The sequence below is a fragment of the Cebidichthys violaceus genome, unplaced genomic scaffold (genome assembly GCF_023349555.1).
Source record: "Cebidichthys violaceus isolate CVI_PGR_0920_01 unplaced genomic scaffold, fCebVio1.0.p SCAF_11, whole genome shotgun sequence".
Lineage (NCBI taxonomy): Eukaryota > Metazoa > Chordata > Actinopteri > Perciformes > Stichaeidae > Cebidichthys > Cebidichthys violaceus.
Window position 1 is genome coordinate 9,329,104 of NW_027176274.1, and position 17,748 is coordinate 9,346,851.

At 42.2% G+C, this 17,748-nt stretch overlaps 1 protein-coding gene across 5 annotated transcripts in view; it reads left to right on the forward strand.

Annotated features, from left to right (window-relative positions):
• The first annotated feature begins 488 nt into the window (after window positions 1-488).
• Window positions 489-17,748, forward strand: part of LOC137867248 (plakophilin-4-like) — a 72,048-nt gene continuing 54,788 nt past the window's right edge. For 4 of the 5 annotated variants that reach the window (XM_068703749.1, XM_068703767.1, XM_068703758.1 and 1 more), the window contains exons 1-2: window positions 489-661; window positions 15,519-15,652. In XM_068703749.1, coding sequence (XP_068559850.1) covers window positions 15,524-15,652 — 129 coding nt within the window. In that variant the 5' untranslated portion in view covers window positions 489-661; window positions 15,519-15,523. Of the gene's footprint in view, window positions 662-15,518; window positions 15,653-16,694; window positions 16,855-17,748 lie in introns of those variants that run through there. The other variant, XM_068703784.1, reaches the window with a different exon arrangement.

Genomic DNA, 17,748 nt, shown 5'->3' on the forward strand with positions numbered 1-17,748 from the left:
CAAGTCACGTTAAAACAACAGAAATGCTACTCAACTAAGAAGAAAATAATCCATAATAATAATGATAATAGCAGATAGCTGCAGCCCTGTTATAGTTCAACAATAATACTGGAGCACATAAACATATGCAGCCAAATACAAAAAGGCAGGTGAGCTGGAGAGAATCGAAATATGACGATTGTGAACAGAAGCCTCCTAATATAAATAAACACACCCGCACGAGCACTATCACGTCTTTGCTATGCAAGTGAAATAAACATTTAACCCACTGAACCCTAGCTTACCTTGCGCTTCTGCTCTCTGTACAGTTGACAAAAATTTGTAACCAAGGAAACTATCATCTCTTCTTGCCATTGGGTAACTCGGCAATGCAAACACCGTATGGGAAACGCCCCCTTTGCTGCCATCGCAACCAATCAGGAGTGCGCATGGCTTTCCCCACATTCTCACTGACGTCATGCACGCTCGCATTGCACTGGGACCGCTGGTGGAAGCAGAGGAACAGAGGAAAAAAGGGGTAGTCTTCTTCTCCCTGAGTATGGAGGCGCGATTCACTCCTCCACATGCATGGGACTAAACGAGGGGACTTTACCGATGAAGTTACATCTTCTAATGTAGATCCGAGCCGCAGCTCAGCCAGCGGAACAACAGTCATCCTAAGGTAATTAATTGCTTTTTTTTTCGCCCGCTCCTTCACTAACTGCAGAATAATTGGGGGAAAACGTAGGAGGGGGAACAAATAAAAGCATCCGTGCGCAAGGCAGGAGGGTATGGACAAACGTTACATACTTGCACTCAAAGTCTTGAATTCACTGTGCAAAGAACGTGATTTGTTTGTTTTGCGTGGCAGAAGGCAAAACTTATTTAGGCTTCGTCACAGCGGGAGAGAATCTAATACTACGCTAATCTTGATCTTGTGACCGAGTCATCGCCAACAACGCGCACCTTTTCTAAAGGACCCTCATGCGCTGCCCTCGATGCCCAATCCCGTCGGGATGAAAACTTGGCTGGTTTGCGTGCAAGAACAGTTTCGGTGTTAGTTTTTTTTACTCCGGCACCATAAAGCCTCACTTTTCCCTCTGATTGTTGCCCTTGAAAGCGTGCAGGTGAGCTTAGAGTGTGGGAATCTCTGGAATGCGAGGTCGGCGAAAGGGGCGGAGATCCCGACTCTGTGCTCCCTACAGGATAAGCTTACCTTTACCCTCCGCGCGCTCACTCGCCACATTCAAACTACGCCATATTTAATGACCCTAATCTGCATTTTAAGCAGGGGCGTTTCTGCTAACGTGTACCGTGACTGCGGTGCCATTGCTTAGCGGTGTGCAAGAATAACCTACCTCTTAGGACAACATGGACTCACCTTTATTGCCCCGGAAGGTAGTAATAATAATAATAAAAAATATAAAATGTCACATTACCTTACCTAATACAGCATTGTTTTAGCACGTTTAATTAGGTAGATATTCTAACTCACTCATGTTTTACACATGTGCATTGCCGTGTCCCACTTTTGTTTAAAAAGTAAGTCTTGTTTGAAATGCACAATATTATACCTGTCTCACACACAACCTAAAGCCATTTGCTCGTTCTGCAACATATATTTCTTAATAACTCAGTACTTAAACTGTCACTACAATCTGAGTTTGAGAAATGTTATTTCAGGGGGAATAGAACATTTGCCATTTAATTTTAATCGCTCTGTTTAAGTCTGGCTAAAATAGAAGAAGACACAAGACTCAAGGAGTAGTCATTAATTGTGTTATGATGGCTATTTACCAAAGGTCAAGTCCCATACCCCTCTTGCCACATAAAAAGATGCTGAGAGGAGTGCTTCAAGCCTCCTCTGTTGCCAGGCAAGTGTTGAAAGGTTATCAGCCTGCATCACCGATGTTGCCATAGTGCAAGTTTTATTCCAGCCAACAGTGGAAGTGCATGTGGCAAATGAGGTCATATGTGAATTCTCTCCCACCCAGTCTCACACACACACACACGTGCACGCACACACACACACACACACACACACACACACACACACACACACACACACACACACACACCAATAAGGAATTGCTAGTTTGCTCCCCTCGTGATTCACATTACCGTAAAAGACACACACTGCTGCACAGCTGACAGCCGTTGAGAGTGGGTTACTGTGGAATTGAAAGAACAGCGGGACGTTGGTTCGAAGAGTCAGACTGTTTTTGCTTCTTTCTTTTTTTTTGCAGTTTGGCTCAAGGAGAGAGGTTTTAAGCAAGTCGGGCATTCAACCAACCCACTGTCAGTTTCATTTGTCACGCTCCACGTTCTTTATCATTCTTGCCGTACAAGATGGTGATCCGTGTCTGTGAAACTTTCTGTATTGATTATGCAGGTAGGCTACTTATAGATGTAAGAAAAAGTTGCATGAAGAGCAACCTTCTACTCCAGTAGACACAAACAGTTGCAAATGGGCTTTTGTGTGTTGGTGTGATTATTTGACCCAGGCTTCACGGTGAGTTCTTTTTAATGTGAACTGACAACAGTTGAATAGTTTACGCCCTTTGGCGGGCCTCTCCTCCTTGTACTTTTTTCACCCCTTATTATTCTGGCTTGAAATCGAGGCTTAACCCTCACCCTTATTTTACATTTCTGATTTGCTACAATCCAAAAGTACCCCCCCCCCCCCCCCACCCCACCCTTTTAAGAAAGTGAAGAAAGAAAGAATTTCCAGTCTGCGCCTCACAGCCTGTTTGCCTGAAAACTAAATGGTTAGTTATGTTGTGTCTTTGCATGGCTGTATTTAAAGTAAAGTGCTGAAGTATCAACCTCTTCTCTCGGCTAGTCAAGAGAAGGTCAGCATCCCTTGTGCTCTTAAAAGTAGAGCTCTCACGGCGGCAGTCAGCCTTTTCTTTACCAACCATTAAATAAACAATTTCATATTTTTATTATATCGGTGCATTCATAACATGAACGCAGAATTTATAGCCTTACTGATGCAATGCTCAGAATGTTATGATTGAATGTTCGTGTTTATGTTGCACTAAATTTGTTTACTGTATACAAAACTGCAAGAGAGATATACAACACATTTGTGATTTATTAGTTGTTTTTTTTTGTGAAGGGCTACCGAGGTGTGGCTCCAGTGTGAGACGATAATAATATTTACGAGAAGCAAGTTTTCAACAAATCCGACCCCACATACCGCAGCTTCCTCCCTTCCCACATTCGCATGGTGTAGTCTAAAGAGAGTTTCTCTCCCTTGAGAACAACCACATGACGTAGCAGAGTAGGGAGTTTCCATTGTGAACCCTGTAAAATCTCTCTTTCTTTTATCAATGTGGAGACTTAAACCAGCGAGCAGATCTTTTATTATTATTGTAAACTAGTATTTCAATATCTGAAGTATATTGTGACGATTCAACATTATATGCAGGAGGATTCCAAGTTTAATTGTTAATTATGAATTAGTAGCACGGCACATATGGTGTTCTTGCCTATCATATGTAAAAATCAAACAAATTAAAGAAGCACACTTCACATATTCAGCTTGCGATGGCTTGTGTGGATAAGCCATGACATGTGTGGCTGCTGGCTGCTTGTTGATCTAACTAGATATGTACATAGATTCCTGAAAGAGCCCTAGATTTCATGCTTTGGTTGGATCCCGGACAGCTAAAGATAATACAGAACACAAAGCATGTCAGCACTTTCGGAGATTAGGGGCACAATAGATTTTTTTGTACGGTAAAATAACCCTTCATAGGCCCGACATGCTGAGTCTGAAAGACTGCCCCTCGTCGGTGTCTGCTATGTGGACAGCAGCAGCGAAGGGACAGAGCTTTCCCACTGTTCTTAGCGCCACATGCGGCCTTTCTACTACAGTCTTCCTGCAAGCTCATTGCTCCAACAGTCCCATCTATCTAAAGGCTATGTGGCTGCAGAATTAGCTCAGCAGGGCATATAATACCTTGTTGAATATTTCAAAGTGCTACTCACATTATCGCCCCAGGCGAAAGCTCTCTCTGTACTGATGGCATGGAGGAGTCCATCCCAGTGCAGCGCATGACTTAATATACAGAAACCCTGAAAACACAGCCGTAACCTCTACAGTCATAAAAACATCTCAAAACCTAGGGTGACATTTGACGGTGAATTTTTTTATACAAATGCCATACTGTTGTAAATAACTCAACAGTCTTACGAGCCGGTTTAAAGTAGAGCACTTCTAGATGTTTCGATGGCAGCAACTAGCGATTATTGATTATTTTGAGTTTAATTGATTGTTAAGGCTATGACATGTCAGGCTTAACTCAAACTATTTGACCTATCGCTTAATTGTTCTGTTTCAGCGCGTACGTTACAAACATAAACTTAAGCTGTGTGCTTCTTGTTTTAGACTTTTAAAATCTGTGGGGTCAGGTGTCATTCCACAGTGGTATGTAAGTGCGCTCAGTGGCTGGATTTAGTCTGAAGGTAAAGGCATCTCCCCCAATGTCAGGTGACATTCTGACCACGAGGTTTACGCCTGAAAACCAGAACAATCTGGAGGACTTGTCCGCCTCACCTGCTTCCGTAAAACTTTCCCAAGAAGCAGATGATTCACCTCTTAAAGGAATACGTCACCGACAAAATGAGCATGTGTTCAGTTACTCACCCCGGCTAACCTTGAATTCGTATGGAAAATGTTTGTTGTTTGGCCTCCTCTGTGAACTAAGAATCAACAAACAGAGAAAAGTCTGGATGAATTGATGTAAAACAGGGCCGCGTTTAACAACTGGGAACGCTGTATCAAAACATCCAATTCTGAACTTTCACACAACCTGTGCAGTAGAACCCAGACCCATTTATCCAGTTGTTTGCTCACTAATTCCCCAAAACATGCATCTTCACTAAAACCTTAGCATTTATAACACTTCTGCATAAACTCATACTTGCGCAGGCGGGCTACTTGTCCGTGTGAGTCAGGAGGCGTGTTTTAACTAGTACTGTTTAAGTGAAGATACTTGTGTTTGGGGAGTATCATACGATTGGATGAATGAAATTTGGATTTTACAGCACCGGTTGTGCGACAGTTCCTAAATTGATGTGTAAATATAGTTTTGCTGTATTTAACGCGGCCCCCATTTACTCCAATTCAGCAAGACCTTTCTCCGTTTTTTGATTCTTCGTTCACCATGGAGGCCTGGGAGAGAACGATTCAAGAATTCAAGGTAACACGGGGGAGGACTTGATATACAATTATCATTTTGCAGGTGATGTATTCATATAAATGTCAAGGCTTTTAAAAGTCTGCGACAAAGTCAATTTAACTCCTGTCGACCCAATTTCCCCAACTCAGGAGTTAATGAACAAATACAGTTCAAGCACATGACATTTAAAATGGCATTTTATTGATCCTAAGATTTGCATTTGGTTGTGGAGTTGTGAGGCAGGTGTGGGCTGTGTGATATCAAAGTGTATACTTTATACTCTTTTCTTTCTCTAACAATAAAGGGACAACATCAAAGCTGAAAAACTTGTAGCCTTAAGGCAATGGTTCTGGAACAAGACACTGCTTTTTAAGTTTCCTTCACTCTCTAGAAAAAAAGCTTAGTTAGCAGATCTACTCAGAAAAACCCCCTAAATAATGTTTCACTAGAGAAACTATGACTTCAATGCTACCAGCTTATAAACCCATTTAACCTGTTAAAGGGCTCATTCTTGTCTCAGGATAATCTGTTTTTGTGGCACCCAAAGTGCACTCTTCTCTTCATGCACCACTAACCCCGATCAATGCCAAAGCCCACTCATTTTGTGACGGACATTCACTCCCACATCATATACATTTTCCTGCTGCTGCCAAATTAAACACAGAAAACAACCTTACTCACACGGCATAGAAGAGGTGCACATGTTTTGTGGCCTCCTGGATAAGAAATAGCATATTGTTATGTCATACATTGGATATAAGAAAAGATTTGCAGAAGTACATCATATGGGATATGATGAGCGTGACCGCACCCACACTAGACAACAAAAAAAACCTTAACTCTGCACAACTGCAAACACCTACACATCCTCTATGAATCATTACAGCTAAAGGGGATTTTATTTTACCAACATGAGGGGTGTGATTTATTTTTTCAATTAAATCCCCTTTGATAGATTATCCATATGGTGCCATCTAACAGAAACGCTACCTTCCCTTCAGTACGCAGTGACTTTGCAGTTGGAGGTATTCAGTCTATATTCCCAGCATTTTTAGTTAAACTCACCTGAACTAAGTCACCGTTTTAAAAGGCCAGCTGGTGCTGGTCGGCCGACCTGACATTTACTTAAATAACAGCATTCCTTCTGTCTTTCTGCATCATGGTTCAATGCATGTCGGTGTCCTGATGGTTACAGGAAATAGATTTTTGCACATTTTAATGTTTATTCCAGTTGTTACTTTGGTTCTTCAAGGTTCATTCTCAGTTGTGTTAAGTCTGATCTTGAAGGCATTCTTCTTTTCAATTCAAATGTAATGCAGATGGATTTATTGTTCAACATCCAGCAGTAAGTCTGGATTACCTTCTTCTTTAATACAGTAATTAACAGTCCTTTTGCAAAAAGAAAAAAACGTAACTCAAGCACTCTCTGTTAAATAGAGCTGACAATAGTCACTGAAATATTCAGGTCTTTATGTGTATGCTAATTCTGTCATCAGTTATAGTTGACTTAAGGAAACCAGGTGCAGGGTTCAGTTCACTCAGTCTGAGGTGTACAGAATTATAGGTGAGGTTTTCCTTCCTCGGGACTCTTAGAGATCATTATCCAACCTGCAGGCCAGAACTAATGGAGGTTAAAATAAGTTGTAAATAACAAGTTGGAGTGCTGGTTATTTCAATTATGTTGTTAGCTTTGGGGCCTTCCTCATTTGAGCGGTCAAATGAGCAAAATTGTTAAACTCTTGCCAACATCAAGACAAAAAGTGCGGTCAGGAAACGTGAGATATCCTCTGATATGCTTTTAGAAAGAAATGTAGACTACAGGCAAGAATGTTTGCAAAAGAACAGCAAAAACAAATGTTACATGTTTTCTACTTTTGAGATGAAGTAATTGATTGATTGCAGACGCCTTTACCAGTAGTGTTTACCAATAAATGTAACCCCATCTGTTACCAAGCACCACATTTACAGTACGCAGTGCTGATGGAAACAGCATGATATTCCAGTGAAAGGAAAATATGTTTATCAGCCAGTCGTGGGACTTTATTGGGCCAACAAGGCCTTGAAACTCCATGACTTATTGGATAACTGGCTTGTTTCATTCTGGAGGACTTTGCTTCATATTGATCAATATATTTATGTTTGGTCAGCTCTTAAATTTGAATGGGCAGCAGCACGATATTCATGACCCCTGCCTGTCCACTCAGAAGCACAGAGCATTGAGCAGGCAGCGCTAATGTAAATCAGCTGTCAGGAAGTACATGATCAGGCCTCTACTTATCCATCTTCGTCATGAAGTTGGTTTCAAAATACTTCAGAAAGTTCATAAGTCAGAGTCACTTCGAAGCAGAATTTATCATGATTTCCACTGAACATAAGAATATTCTGAGATAAAAAGACTAAATGACCTAGATTCTCATGTTTGGTTCCCAAAGTTCATCTCAGATTGTCAATCTGTCGTCACTTTTTATACATAGTTGTTCTTGTGCGAGTAGAACTGCTGTAATAATTGCTGCGTTGGCTTTTTACTTCTACTGCTGGTGTTTGGTTTTGTTTTAAATGACAGGCAGCATACTGACAGTGGTGTTGAAGAGCTTCTGAGGTTGGTATCATAAAGCAATTTAAATTGGACAGGCCTTGCCAGAATCACTAATATTAGCATACTCTGTCGCTAAGGAATCCTCAAGTTTCAGCTTTGTGGCTGTATTTCACCACGCTTTTAACACTGGAATATGTCCAGCAACCTTTCGAATCATAGCCGTATTATTAATGATCTAATAAAAACCTGCTGTTTGCAACAGGATCAGTTTTTTTTTGGGGGGGGGGGGGGGGGGAATATATAGTTGAGGATCCTGCCAATATGAGAGCCCAACTAGACATGAACAAAACTGAAATGGATACTTGGTCGTATTAATAATACTTATTTCTTGCACAGTCACTCTCGCACATGAAGTGTTCATTAATATGTCGTCAGACAGAGCGAGGTGTATGTATGACAGTTTATGTAAAAGCCATTGTTATTTAATCTCCCAATTGATCACAACACACCCATAGAATTGCCCCTTTTATGAAGAAGCAGTCAGCGAAGCAAAATTTATACAATTCATAGCTTCGTTATTGATCATTTCTTGCTGTAATCAGTCTTAATAGAAGGTGCTGAGCGAGATCCGTTATTCACCTCAGAGACACCGTATATAGTTAGAGCGAGGACACTGCCAATAGCAGGACATTTGTTATGCTAATTTTCAATTTATCGCGTTCAAATAGTATTTCAGTCATATATGAAGTCGAAATGCGATCCTTCGATGACCATCTGATTTGCTCAGCAGTGGGGAAATGTTTGACAGAGCAAATGGAGTGTGTAGGGTTGATTAAACTGCAGCATTGATTAAACACATTTGTTTTTATTGAGCTGTTAAATGAGGTTAACTAATAAACGTCCCAATCCATGACCAAATTCTTTAATTCAACTTTGTCAGTTATCTTAGTGCATGAAATCTTCTGTTTACATGTGTCTTGTGGCACATCCGCCGCACAAGGAATGACTTTATTGCATTGCCTACATCTAGAGATGTACAGAGCACTGTGCTGTAATTCCTTCTTAGGAAGCGTTGCTGCTGTAGTTGTTGTGTTGGCATTGTAATTGCATGCAGAGAGGCATTGGGGTGTTGAATGTATTCGTCTAACAATGTGTGACAGGATGAAGCACGCCCATCTAGCACAAACTGATTCTATTTAGGGGATTTGCATGCAATCAGAATAATTTATGTCCTCTTTTGGCACGTATTACTGGCGGTGACATGTTGGAAACAGCTGATGGGACAGTTGAGCCTCTCTGCTCCCCATTAGTTGAGGTATTGTCATGAGGAAATGATTTAGAAAGGTGGATGATCACTGTAGGAAGTTGGTCGCGGAAAGTTAGTCTTGTGTTTTTACTGCTGCATAGTTCAAACATGGTTTATTCCCATGTCCTCGTATATTGCAAGATAAAGTGCAGCTCAGGGAGTGTGTGTAGGGCATCTGGGCATGTGGTATTAGTCTGTTTGTGTGTTGAATTGATTGTATAATGACTGCGTTTCCTGCTGTTCCTCAGAGGAAAGTCCTGCCCTGTGGATACACATGTTCAGATAGGACTCCGGTTATTGCAACATTTGTCGGGGTGAGGTACAAGGTGTGAGGTAGGCATGGGTGCAGCTTGTGAATGATTTCTTTTGCATGTCCGCTTTGTAGAGGAGGTTTGAGGAGATGCTGTCATACTATTGTCTCCTCTCCGTATAGCCTCATACTTGTCATCACGTTTAGTCCTAGATCAACGGAACAACAGGTATGTGTCTATTTGTGGCTGCATCATTCTCTTTAGCCTATTCAGGGTAATGATTGATAGGGTGATTGTATGTACATGTAAGACTGTTTCTGCTCTGGAAAGGAGAGCATTCCTTTTGCTGCTGGGTGTGTCAATATGAGCAAAGCATTTTCAGCTGTTGAGAGGAGCAGAAAGTGAAACATCTTGGGATCTAATAATAACCTTTTTTGTGTATTGCTGCTGGCAAGTCCATCATGCGCTTACAGAAAATTCGTCATCCTCCTCAAAAGAATTTTCCACATGTGGCACCTACTAAGAAGTCACAGTATGCGGATACTTAGTGTACCGTCTGAGGTTAAGGTTAATCAGTGACATGCAGTGTGTGCAGGACCATTGGTATATTTGTGTTGCCCACATTCTCAAATCAGCTCAGAGCAATTACTTTGTCAGGGCTTCGGTCAGCACTTCCTAACAACGTGTCTAGCCTAATAGTAGTGTGTGCAGTTAAGGGGATTTCAGAAATTGTTTCAGAATTCATTGACTTGCTGTAAAAACATAATGCTGCTGTCATAAATGCTTTGTGTCGAAAGTGTTCTTCTACCTCCGTTTTCATTCTGGGGATTTATTGAGGTGGAAATATTTTTTTATTGTTCATCTTGGTTAATTCTGATAAACTACATTGGACCACAAATGTTCGTTTTATTCAAGGAAGTCAATACAGTTTGTAAAAGAAGCAATTAAGCATTGGGGGTCTTTGGGGATGTAGTTGTAGCTGCTGAGAGATTATTAATGGGACTGTATTTCTCCCCACAAAGCTTTTACATGCTACATAATGCTGCTAGGTCACTCTAGTTAAGTGCCAATGGGCAACAATGTTCCACAGGGGCCTGAGAGCATGTGGGTTTTCATAAAAAAATATCCACCAGATGATTTCACTGATCAGCTCCTCCTGCACAAGTTGCTGTGTTATAATCAGTGAATATCTAATTTGGTGTATGGATGAAAACCTGCTCAATGTCAGCTTACAGGTGCTTGATACGCAGCGAAATATGTATTGGCTCACTACACAATGTAGCACTTCATGGATTGCCATGTTTGGTTCTGTATGTGGAAATAAAAACGAGTTTTAAGAAGAAGGTAATTAACTGTTATCACCCCTTTGTTTCCAAAAAGAGCTGCAGCATATGAGAAATGGAGCCTGCTGCATATTCCGTCAGCAGCTCTCAGCTCTGTTTGAGCTGTAGATTTCCCGGACCTTTTTGAGCTCAGCAAGTCGGAGCAATCAGCATTTGAACTGCTGCTTCTCCTAGACTCCCTGCAATTGAAATTTAGGGTAATTTATAATTATTTCTCAGCTCATCTCCATTTGTCTGTGTTGAATGTCTGTGACCTGGTGTCACTCAGCCTCCTGAAAACACATCTTCCTCCCCCTGAATGACAAGACAATAGAGCTTTTGACTTGGGCTACATCCACACCAATACGTTTCCATTTAAAACCGGGGGTTTTAAAACAAAAAACAATCTACGTCCACACGGGCATTTCAGCATCGTCTTCGAAATTATTTCTGTCCATTTTCGGTGCTCTAAAACTCCGGTCTAGTGCGGACGCTCAGTGTAAACGCAGCAAAAAATATGCGTTTTAAAATGGAAACGTAGTACACTGCACATGCTCAGTTTACGGCTGTTTAACTCTCCTAAAAGTAAAATGAGAAAATAAAGGAATACATCAGTCAGTGCATTTACATGCACTTAAGTCACTGGTCAGAGTTCTGCGGTAACCTGGATTCTTAATTGTCATGTAGGGATTAAGAGAAAACAGCTTTCAACACAGCTAAAGTTTTGCTGGAGAAACCTGATTTCTCAGTGTTGAACCAGTGTTGCTGTCAACGTGACAGCAGCATGAAAGGAAAGATTACTCATAGTGGTGCATCCTCAAGTCCAAAATAATCAAATCGAAAGTCACACTAAAACAGAAACTGAAATGAATAAGTTAGTTATAACCGTTTAAGTGGACAGATATTTGCAAAATTCAGACGCATAAACACAGTCCGCGAAGACAACAATTGCTCCATGCTATATCGCTGATACACTTGGATATGCAGTTGTATTCTCTTGGAGAAGTGTGCTTATTGACCAGCTGCACGTGAAGACAGGACTTACAATAATTGTGCTATTATGGTGCCAGTATATGTGTTCTCTGGTTTCCTGCTTTAACCTGATTTCTCCCAGTAACCTGGTTTCCCATGTGCATGTAAACGTGACCCGTGTGACAGCTCATGTTATATTTGCTGCTGCAGTGCTCTTGGAGAAGGTGACACAAGGCACAGGTGGCTTTCAGAGGGATCAGAGAAATGATGAATTCATGGATATGGATGAAATTGATGCAAGAAGGCAGTATTTGAATCTGGGCCAGTTGATCCGTCTTAAGCAACATTCCCTTCAGAAACACTCTTTTAAAAGCACACTGTTGCACTCTAGCTTCCATTTCCTTTTCCTTACTTGAACCATAAACTACAGTCTTAGTCTTCGAGACAGAGATTCACAGAAACAGGGATTGTGTAAGAAGCTCCGAGGAGTGGCCGGAGTCTGAGGTCAGTCGATCAGGTCACGTGATCCGAGTCAGGGTGGGGTCAGGCTAAGACGTTTCTTGGCAGACTTGGAGACATTGAGGATTAAGATACGTTAAATGGGAGATTCAGCTGACTAGAAATTGCACGCTGAATAGTTGGACAACTCTGTCACTGAAAGAGATATTGTTTAAAATAATTTGGTTTATTTTGTCATTACCTATAGTCAAAGATGGTATACAGAGTGTTTATTTTCCACTTAGTCAAGGGAAATAACCACGAGGCTAATAATTAGACGCTAGTTAGCCTCATTGTTTAGACCAGAATGAGGTCATCTTTACTCTGTGGGAACTACGCAGTACGGCCCTCAGGAATTAACCTAATGATAGCCTTGAAAGCTGCTCAGTTTGGGCTTTCCACCTGCTTTTCAGTCATGGTGGCAGAGTGTGTGTTTGGGCTGCGGCAGCGGCCTGTGGTGGAAAAAGTTGAAACAGAACCAAGTTTTGGAGAAATGCGGCGCCGAGCTGCGGTGACCAATCACGTAAGCAGCGACTCGATGAAAGAGTAACCTACAGTGAACATCTCTGCCTCTCGCTGCCTTGGGGAAGGGGGCAAAAAAACCTTTAGTACAAGAAACTAAAGAAATACGAACAGGGTGTAAAACAAAACACGAGCATTTACCTCAGTTGCTCAGGTGTTTGTGTAACAGCTGACTTCATGGATGCCCGTTGGAGCAATTCTGTAGGAAGTGTTTACTTCAAAGTGTTTTTCATCAGTCTAGCTGCTGTGAATTGAATGAAGCTGCCTTCAAGTGTGGTTGTAACTGTCAAGATCATATAAACGCTCTGACTGAAAACAATAATTGTGATAAATAAAGTCTAGTTGTGCTAGATTTGGGGGGTTGAAGGTGTGTGTGTGTGTGTGTGTGTGTCTGAGTGACACTCACACTGCCACACAACCCTGCGGCGGTCCACGGAATGTACCTGATTTGTTGTGAATGCAGCTTAAGGGCTTGACAAACCAAATTTTAGCGAGGCCAGCAAGGTTATTTTTCCTCTCAGCGTTTGGAGGGAAACACAAAGAGTAATGTTGAAGAACCAGTCAGCCGTGTGCCAATAGGACTGTGGTAGGTTGGCAGCAGCTCGGTTGTCTTCACTCCCATCTCAGAGCTGCCGAGAACTCCAAGCTAAGCAGAGTGAAATCATTCTGGACCCGATACAATGGTGAATTTCAGAGGTAGGCTCGGATACACAATGAAGGAAATTTATATTTTCCTAATGGTGCCTTCAGTAGGGGTTTCTTTCCTTTTTTGTATATTTTTTTTTTTTCTGTGATTCTATTTCCTACAGTCTGCTTAGTGTGTACTCTCCTACAGTCAATTTTAGACTGCTGAGAATATTCATTTGGGCAGATTATATTCACAGATTTTGGTGAAGCCTTGATGAAAATCTTTTTTTTTTTTTTGAACAAGCTAGTGAGTCAGTTTTTTGATGGAGGGCATGTTTTATCAAATATTGAAGGGTTACAGAGAGACCAAGCTTGATAAGGCCCATTTTATACTTAATCTATGGTGATTTACATGACAATCACCATAACTAGCTCCATAGCTGCACTCCTCTTTTTTGTTTTTCTGTGAGAACATACCGAGAGAGAAAGAAGAAAGGATTTTGTCCTCCCCGACCGGGCTGGCAACTTCTGTCAGCTTAAAATGTGCACTCAGTCGGTCCTGGCTGTGTTGTTCTCTTGTGTTTGTGCAAAAGTCAGGGAGGAGGAGTTCTGTCAAATTCAAACAGCTTTTCCCGTTTCCTGTCGCTGCGTTTTCTGGGAATCCAGCGCCCTGTCCTTGATTCAAAGGCTGCAGTGGAAGTGAGGGGGGGGGAGTCAGGGCGGTATGTTGCAACACTATGAATGAGCAGGAAAGGAATTTGAGAGACTGACAGGGGAATACATGGAATATCCTGTGTGGACTAACATACTTTGGAGTAGTAAAACCTTATCTGTCACACCGTGGCTGGCACATGATACTGGCTCAGCTCAAACACCTTGAAATGCTCGCTGCCCTGGTGACAGACTCCCAGAATACCTCAGGGTCACATTTCGCCCAAATGTCTGGGGGACCTCCCACGTTCTTCAGCTCCCAAAAACCTTTATGTTCTCACTGTAAACAACTAAACCAGTTCACACAAACTGGCTGTCAGCCTGAGCTAAATGATTCCTTACTTATGTGTGAGTGGGGGTGGGTGTGGGTGTGTGTGTGTGTGTGCGCGCGCGCATATGCAGATTTAAGTCGGCGGGTGCTTTTACATGACAACAAATAACCCTTTAACTCTTTAAAAGGATGTCTGTTGGCACAACTTTGACTCATTCTGTAAAGCTACTGTATAACAAGTCTTCCAGTCACCCTGAGGCACCCATTATGAACCAGGGTGCTCTAATACACACTTTCAGTGCAGTTGCTTGTGGCATGGCTCTTTAGGAAATTACCATATTGTTATTTAATGGGAATTTTCGCAGATACTTTTCCTCTCCATATTCACATGTGAAGACGGCGTTTCTGTATCACCATTCTGTGTGGTTTAGTAAAGTACAGCATGTAGATGAAGATGTACGTGGAGTGGGGTGTGGGTGGAGTCTGTCTTTATGTTTGTATCTTGGAGATGACAGTGGCAGTGGATCTCTAAGGCAGTAAAAGTCATAGTAAAATCCCTGTTTCCCTAAAGTCACATACCTCTTGTGTTATTAGACTCCTTGCTTTTGTCTACTGCCGCAGCCCTGAGCTATGAGGCAGCCATCGCAGCCTTTTCGCTGCCCTGTCTGGCTCAACAGGCTCCTTCTAGTAAATATGAATCCACCTTGAGCAGCATTCCCTTGACACTCTCTCTGTCAACAGATATAATGAGACCATAACTATTCGCTCTACTTTCTTATTTCAATCCCGGACAAGAGGCCAGAGACAGCGAAGGAGAGAGGAACACCTTATCTCTTCCGTCGGGCTGCTGACTTTTTTTTTTCTTCTTCTACCTCTCCACTGCATCTTATACGCAAACATATATTGCATTCACCTCTGCGCACACTCGCTTGGTATTTCAGGGCAGCTTCTGCATTGCTAAGATTTAAATGAGAGTGTTACATACACTGATCATCATTTAAAGTTGTGTGTAGTATGGCATTGATTTGCGCTGTCACAGACGTGAAACATGGACAGCCTTTTTGTCTTTGGTCCATATGGCGTGTGTGGGTGTGTGTTTGTGTATTGCTGGTCGTGGTGTGTGACCATTGATAGTCACTTCTCAGCGTTACTCTCCTCTGTGTATCGAGGAGTGGTTGACTCAAGTCTGTATTGGAGCGTGTTTGCACACACATGCACACAGTCGGGTATGTGTGAACAAGATTGTGCTGTTGTTGTTTTTTCAGATCAGATCATGTTTTGTGTGTGTGTGTATGTATGTGTGTGTGTGTGTGTGTGTGTGTTTGTCCTCACAGGAGGAATGCCAGCTCCTGAGCAGAGCCCAGTGACGGAGGAGGGGCTTCTGCTGACCATCTGCAACAGTTCAACTGGCCGCAACATGGAGGGTGACAACACCGCCAACAACATCCTGGCCTCCGTCAAAGAACAGGTAGTGTGTTTCTTCCGTTCAGAAGAGCCCACTGATTCATGTCGCATCTCTCATAGCACCGCACTGTACCGTGACATTTATTGAACGCAAAGTTGTCTGATGACTCACACAATGTGTTCAGAAGAAATCCGCTGGGCGAAGTATATGGACTTACTTTTTTCTCCTGCGCAGTTGTGCCACACACCCTGTTGTAACTGTAATCATACAACTTTTAATAGAAAGTTGTCATTTCTCTGCGTGCGGGATGATTTATGATTAGAGCAGAACTGTGGTTGGAGCAGACGTTTGTTTACTTTGTTGTCTTGAAGTGGAATAAGTTTGACTGGGAGCTTTTGGTTGTTCAGTGCCTGCAGTCGTGGCCTGGCTTGCGTTAATGGACAACCAGGAAGATCGTCTCGAGCAGGGTTTGTGAGCCTGTGGTGGGACATGCCCTCTGACTCACTCCCTCTCTATGATTCATCCACACTACTTTCTGTTAAACACACACACACACATGCACACACTGCTCTGCTCTGGCTTCGCTCCAGCCCTCCATATTCCTGAGGATTCAGCACAGGGCAAACTGGGCTAAAGAGATTTTGTCTATTATTAATTATGTTAATTCCCCTCTGGGACGTCTCGCATACCTCTTTACCCCCCCCAGAATGACACTTAAGTTGAGCTACAGTTTGATAATACATACCAGAGAAGGCAATTATTTCATTTCAAATAGCCCACGGACGTCCCATTTAGGCTTGCAGCAGGAAAGCGGGTATTGTTTACATGAGTAGGGAAGGAAGGAAGGAAAGAGGGAGCACCTGTCGATGTCACTTCCTTCCCTAGAGTATTCCTCAGTGGCTCGTCCGGTTAGTGCAGATATCCGTGCAGGCAAGCAGGAAGAGCGAGTAGCCTGCCTGAGCTGTTGTTTGTAGAGGGACTGGCTGGAAACATGCAGTCGAGACTGTAAAAAGATCGTTCTCCTCAGTATTTAGCAGAGTTGGAGAGGCAAATCAGAGGGTGAGTGAGAGTGGAAAGATGGAGGTCAGAGACTAGGATCGTGTGAGTGTGTTCCCCCCCCCCCTCTGTGCTTTCGCGTGAGGTTCTCCTGTGATTGTTGAGAGGCAGACCTTCGAGGGATCCTGCTGTCGATGTAAACATGCAAGTCTGCTGCGCCGTAGCTGTGGTCGCGGTTAGGGCTGGGGCTTAGCATGACTGGGTGCTTGGTAAGTGTCGACTCTATCGCTCTACTATGTTTTCTTTCCCCCTTTTCTGCCTTTTTATTGTCTGATTTACCTTCCTCCTCTTGTCTTCTTCACTCCTTCTCTTACTCCTTTTTTTCTTCGTCTCTCTTTCCAAACTTCTTTTTCTGTCGCTGCTGTAGTTGTAGTTGTGCATAGATGCCCAAACAAGGACGGTTTCACCAACATATTATGAATGCATTCTCCTTTTGTGTTCATATCCGTGGACTTAAGTCCTCCCTCTGCACTACTACTACTAACACGCCCCAGTCTTTTTGACATTAATTTGAGAGTTGGTCCTGTCGTGTTGCAGTTGCTGGTTATTCGAGTCCTGTCTTTGCTCTGCGCCTCTTTTAAAAGCACTGATCCACCATCAGGATGACACATCCATAATGGTTTAAATGTCAATGTTTTTTCTTGCTGCACTGCACAACTTGCCTTGAAGAACCACATGTGCTAGATTTAATCACAAAACCTCAAACTGTATTGTAATTTAAAATTAACTGTACAAATTTCCCTTCTTCAGTATTTATTATCTTTATTCAAATTTAATTTAACCAAAGGGGGTTGTTTCAAGGATTATCTGAGACCTAGTTTTTTATCTGTTTCATCTTTAGTGTAATTGAAGCAGTGGGAGGCGGCGGCACTCATCCAGACTGTCTTTTGTGTGGATTCAGCAACCGCAACGTCCTTGTGTGTCTTGTCAGATGTAGTTTCCTTTTTTGTTTTTTATTATTACAAAAAAACACAGATGTCTTATTATTATTATTGGAATATTTAAGAATATTTTGTTGTATATTCCTGTTTTCTCATTAAATTAAAGAACTCTGGCAGTGCAATCATCAGCTCTTAACGTCTTTTCCTTCACATTGTGTAAGC